Raw genomic sequence first — 6217 nt, 5'->3', positions numbered from 1 at the left:
ACATTTTTTATCGGATCAGGATATTAAACTGTCAGAATTAAGATACACCGAAATCGGGATAAATTATTCCATTAAAGGGTATAAAATATTCAAATTGAACGTTTGACTGGAGCATCTATTTATTTTTAAATGCACTTCTGAGTCTTTGAGATTATTTAGAGACGGAACGTCGTTAAGATTCTGACTTTATTGCATTATGCAACGACGTTGATTGCAGGAAAATAAATGCTTACCTACCCTTAAATGTTTACATTTTTATCTCTCTAGATAAACAAATCTGAACTTGTGGACTTTGGTAATCCTGTGATAACATAAATCGAATTATTCCTAAAACAAATCATTGTTGTAGTAACAATGAACGTTTACACTTGCCTTGTTTTGGTCATTATTGCTGCAAGCGCACAGGTGAGAAATTTATTACTAATTTTTTTTTCTTTTCATTTTTATTTTAGCATCTAACGGAAGAGCAGAAAAATAACTGGAAAAAATGGAGTGATGAGTGCAAAGTTTTGATCGGAGTTTCACAAGAAGCCATCAATAAAATCAGAAACAATGAATTTGATTCTGTTGATGAGAAAATTAAAAAACACTGTCTTTGTTTTGCCAAAAAAGCCAACCTGGTGGACAGTTCCGGGAATATTATAATCAACCAAATTAAAATTAAACTGAAAAGAGTTATCGAAGATGATGAGGAAGTTGACAGAATTCTCATCAAATGCACTATTCGAAAAGATACTCCCGAACAAACCACTTTTGAAACTTTTCGATGTTTGCGAGAAAATTCTCCGAAATTTGTTCCTGTTTAAAATTTCATGAATTTAGTCATCTGAATATGTTACTGATCAAGGGTTGGAATGCCATTGTTTGTAATTATTAAAGTCAATATGCATGTATTGACATATTGATAACGTTGAGATTAATCAGTTATGCTTAAACGTGGTAAAATTAGACAATTAGCGCCGAATCAGTGGATTTATAAATAGATTGCTAATGTAAATCAGAACGCTAGGTACCGTAAATCTGGAAAAAAATGGTGTCATTATTTTAAATAACATTTTTAATTGAGACAAATTCCGTGACAACAACTGTTTCAACTGCTTTTATATTTTTATGTGATTTAAGGAAATTTGCTTTGAAAACCAAAATTATTAAAAATGGTTTCAAGTTGAAATTGTTAAAGTGACAAATTGTGAGGAGTAAATTAAGTATTTGTATTTACTTTTTTATAAAGAATTTGAAATGATAAAAAATCCACTTTGTTTCTCTTTCAACTTTCATTAAGTCTTCTTCAGCTTCATCCATATTGAACAGATTAGACGCAATCATTGTTAGAATTTCATTTTGAGCCTCTCACCAAGAATCGAGTACAACTTTCATTTCCACTAAAACACATCCATTCGAATGAAATTTTATGTCAAGTAGTAATGTAAACTAAGCTGTACGGCTTTTACGTTTTCATCACTCCATATTTTTGTAATGTTAGCAATTGTAATAAAAAAATTTACGACCCGAAATATATATATATATATCTATATATATATCTATTTCTCGTTTACACGTAGGTACCTTTCTTCTCATAACTTCAACTCCAAATATTTGTTTAAAAAACGTGTGACAAAAGTTGTTTGTGTGTTTGTGATAGATGATTACAGGAGACTACAATAGATGTTGCTGATTCGGCTTAAGGTTAATTGGTACCGTCTGTCAACACGTGTATTCCAGCTTTTGATCGATTTTTCCCCGGATAATGCAATAAAATCCGATCAAAGTGATAGCTTTGCAATGCAGTGGTTACTTCGCTGCAGCTTTGCAATTGATTGAATCGTTCCAATTCCAAGTCGGCCAAACTCGCCCCAATAAATCATCCCTTTTATGTTCCAACACCGGTGAAAAACGCCAGATAAAGATATCGGATAGATATGACTTACATTTTTATTACTTTAAATCTGAAACAACTTCAACTTTTTATTATTCCGCGTTTAAATAATGCTTCAGATCAGCCTAATAGAAACCTGATTGGTGATTAGACTTTCAAATTTTAATCTGCTACTAACAAGTAACTGAATTTCGAAAGGCTGAGCCCTAAATAAAGAATTATCGAGACCGTCAAATTAAATTTGGCGAGGCTAGTTAGCCGGTTTGTCGGCCTTCCTTGTTGGACGTGCCGAAAATCAAGAAGAGGTGTCCACTCCCTTGGGGTAAATAAAAGTTATGAATAATAAGGAGATTTATTATTTTAAGTGGATTTGGATAAAAGCGCGTGAGTGGATTTTGCTGTAAAACATGGAAAATTGTCCACGGATAAAGTCATTAGGGAGGGGTGAACTTAAACAGCTACTAGTAGTACTCACAAGTGTTCGATTAAAAAATTAACATAGCTGCTAATTTATTTGTTTGTCTTCATAAATATAACTTTGTACTTTGATTAAAGGGTATTAAAAAGTAATTTTAAAAGAGTGTATCACGTGAATTATAAATCTTAAACTTAATAAATTTATATTTTGAAAAAAATAAAAACTTTAAAAACAACCACGAAATTTTTTAACTTAAAAGATCAAGATTTTCGTGCAGTCACAGATATGTTACATATTCACACTAAGCATTCAACATAAATTTGAATTATTTGTCTGCAAAAAAAAACAAAATAAGATTATTGTCAGGAAACGGAAATGTTTTTGTTATTTTTCCAATCCATATATCTATTTAAGTAGTAAAGTTTGGTCGTCGTAGTGCAAAAGTTTCAGTGCACTGAAACATTGAAATGTCGAGGTGAGATAATTTTACCGAAAAGTTACTTTTTGACAAAGGATTATAATTTTTCGCTAAAACTTTATATTTATGAACTCTGCTATTATATTTGAGTTAATTTGCAAGTTGCCATATTTCGTTAGAAGGTAAATTGCGTTTACTTAACATTAGGTAGATCATAATGGAATCATTTAACAGAAGATATAACGTTACCGTCTTTATACACCGTGGGCTAATAGTTGCTTTGAAACTGTTTTACTTTAACAAAAGCAAATGTAAGAGATCACTCCCTCGAAGCTCATGAAAACAATAAAATTTAAGCAACGTGCGTACAAAATAAAAATGGATGAATCTGCTCGAAAATAAACCTCAAAATAAATATAATTTTTGCTGACGATTTGTTACAGTTTCTGGATTTGCAAGTGAGTCCGCAAAAACTTTTTAGGTATATCTTACAAACAATATGTATTTGTTAAAGTTTCTAAAAACACACTCAAACCTTTTATTACGTATGATTAATTTCTCAAAAATAGCGGTTGAAAATAAAAAAAGTACTAAACATACTATTCTATCGGGTCCAAGAAAAAACTCATTTTAGGGACGTAAGTACGAGTACGTCCGTAAAATAGTTATTTTTGAGAGCGTATACAAAAAATTAATTTACGGCCTGATTTCATTATTTAGCAATGATTTCTCTTCACAACACAATTGTCGCGCTTTCATGATAATGATAAAATCTTCTTTATTGGAAAGATAAATGAAATGACCCGTGTCGTTATCTGATCGTCGTAAAATTTCTGTTACAAAAAAAGAAGAAAGAACTAAATGAGCTCACATTTTATCCCTTGATCACTACAGGGGTTCTTTTACACCGGTCTAAGAACTATTATTTTATTAAGGGTTTATTTATACACAGAGACATTTAATTCCAGACGATAAAAGATACTTCAAGAGACAAATTGTTTGTAAAATGTACGCGTTATGGTCGGATCGGATAACTCATTTTTCTCGAGACTAAATTGAATCACAGACATACAGCACTACAGTAAAAAATATCTCTCTATGGGGAATAAGCTAACAGCTAGACGAAAGGATGAAACTGTTTCCGGTTCGAAGGAATGGCAAAATGGAAAAAGTGGGTTTATTCATGCTGGAGTTGGAAAATATCCCAAATTGATGGAAATTATCTCTCACGAATAAATAGTTAGAAAAAATACAGACATTTCCAGCGTTAACAGAGCAGAAAATCGTTCTTTCTTGTATAAGATTTTTAAAATAATGTAAATGTTGTGACAACCTGAAGATCTACAAGTCTTATATTGTGTTTTTTAATTTATTTATTAGTTTATTACCTATATTTGTTTTTGTGAGGTTCAAAGTAAAAATAAACCATTTTTGGAGCATTTTTATTTTACACAAGATTGTTTAATTACAAATTATTATTTGACATGAAAATTATAAAAGTTTATTTTCCTGTAAAGGTTTTTTCCAATTCCCCAAGTTCTTTTTCGTTAGCAATTTCTTTCTGCACAGCTAATTCTTGATCTCTTATAGCTTTACATCTACATTCTTCTTCTCGTACCACCGCTTCAATTTTAGCTAATCTGCTGTGTTTTGTGGCCCCATGATATATCCCAACTATTAGAAGAGTCCAGCGACATAATTTAATTAAAGGAGAAACACGAACAGGAGCTGGCAATAATGACATTTTTCAGGCTAAAATCAACAAAATTAATTAAAATTCCAATTTTCTAATTGACAGTTAAGAAATTTATTTGCCAAAGACTTCAACCAATCAGTTTAGACGTATTTTTACACGTGGTGCCCTCTTTAACAAAAAGGCGGTCGTTTTAAATTTTAAATCGCTAAATCAACGTCCCGCAATGCGTATTTATTTAAAAGTCAGTACAGTTTCATCGACCACAACCTATATATTTTTTCCGTCGCTTCGAAAACGAATTGTGTCCCGATTTTAGCCATGTATCACTTTGTGGAAATTAGTGCAAACCATACGAGTCCGTCGATCGAGAAGCCAACAAAAAATTTAAATAGTGTTCGAGCTCACAAAAGTCGTAATCTCTTCTTTGTCTCTGCGGTGAATAATTATTTTATGTTAATTAAAATTAAAATTATTAAAACATGCTTTACAAACATTCGTGAAAAGATATAAAAGCAATAGCTTCAAATTCATATCGAATATAACAGTGTTAACATAGCCGCAACACGATAGTAGTGCCCTCTGCTGCAATGATTTACAACAACCCTGGGGAAAATCGCGGAGCACGGTTTAATTGAGGACCACCCAGATATCGGTTAACCGCACACTTAGAATGTGATTTCTCGTTATGAAATATGCCCAAAAAAGCCTAGTCTAAGCGGGTCTCTATAATGAAACATTTTTCATAAGGATGCTCGAGAACCCTTGTTAGCCAGACATATTTTATTGGTGCTATAAGGAAATATCAAATAAAATTGACATATTTACTTTGGATGTCACTTAATTTTTTGAAACATGAGCCGAAATGAGTTTTCGGGCAATAGCAAACCCCAGGAAATATTTTTAAGTTTGATTAGAAATAAAAAAGCACCGTAAATATTGCACCACTCGACTCTTTGATGTTGTAATTATTGCTACCGGAAATGCGTTTTGCGCAAATTAATATATTTGTGACCTGCTGTGACTGAAATGCGAGAAAATTCATGCTGGCAGAAAATAATTTTGTAATTTTAAAAACTAGAGCAAGACAATTTTATGTACCTATGCTGTGTAGACAATTTGCCTAAACGCTGTTTAATAATGCACCAAAAAAATTTCCAATCCACCAACCTCCCATTATGCAAGCCGAAGTAATTTTCGAAAGTCATTTCAGATCATGGATCCCTGGAGACACCTGCCAGTGCTTCGCTTTGAAAAAGCTGTCGTTTTAGGCCCATTATAAGCTTTAACTTCTCATTTCCATTACGACAAAATTTTTATTGTCCAAAAAATTAATTAATCATCGAAACAAAAGAATCGGAATTTTCCCTTGTCTGGAAATATTTTGGGGTGAAATAAGAGTGTCGCGGAGGTGCGACGTAAATGTATGAAAATCCTTGTTGCCACAATTTGTACGTCAGAGATAGGCGGGTAGTTTTGCGTGATTTATGGAATTGTGTGGTAAAAAGATCACACCGTCGTGCATTGCACGATTTAAAAAACGGCGACTTGGAAAAAAAGCATCGAACTTTGCCGTTTAATTAATTTTGTTCCGAACTTGAATCGTACATAGATTAAAAGAATATGAAAAACTTGCGGGATGTATGAAAAAACGCAAACTAAGTTGCAATAATGAAAAGCTCGCAAACTGTCTGGTTTAATAAAGAACTTACCAACAAAATTATTTTGGTTTAAGGAGAGGTGTGTGCCTCCTGGGAATTTTTTTAATTAAGCTATGATCAGACGAACTTATTGAAGCAAGTAAATAAAGAC

The 6217-nt window shown here is 32.3% G+C and overlaps 1 protein-coding gene across 1 annotated transcript; it reads left to right on the top strand.

Annotated features, from left to right (window-relative positions):
* Positions 1-354: 354 nt before the first annotated feature.
* LOC123011222 (B1 protein-like) lies at positions 355-1241 on the top strand. Its single transcript, XM_044408572.1, has 2 exons — positions 355-405; positions 453-1241. The coding sequence occupies exons 1-2, from the start codon at positions 355-357 to the stop codon at positions 804-806; spliced, it is 405 nt and encodes a 134-aa protein (XP_044264507.1). The 3' UTR covers positions 807-1241.
* The last annotated feature ends 4976 nt before the right edge of the window (positions 1242-6217 follow it).

The sequence above is a fragment of the Tribolium madens genome, unplaced genomic scaffold (genome assembly GCF_015345945.1).
Source record: "Tribolium madens isolate multiple individuals breed KSU strain unplaced genomic scaffold, Tmad_KSU_1.1 Scaffold_91;HRSCAF=231;Tcas5.2_LG7, whole genome shotgun sequence".
NCBI classification, from domain to species: Eukaryota; Metazoa; Arthropoda; class Insecta; order Coleoptera; family Tenebrionidae; genus Tribolium; species Tribolium madens.
Note: the sequence above shows the minus strand (reverse complement) of the source record. Positions and strands in the feature narration are given on the sequence as shown.

Excerpts from the sequence above, each read along its gene's own strand:
- LOC123011222 (XM_044408572.1), top strand. The coding sequence starts at position 355 with ATGAACGTTTACACTTGCCTTGTTTTGGTCATTATTGCTGCAAGCGCA. Across the intron at positions 406-452 it reads TTATTGCTGCAAGCGCACAG|CATCTAACGGAAGAGCAGAA; the intron begins GTGAGAAATTTA and ends TTTTTATTTTAG.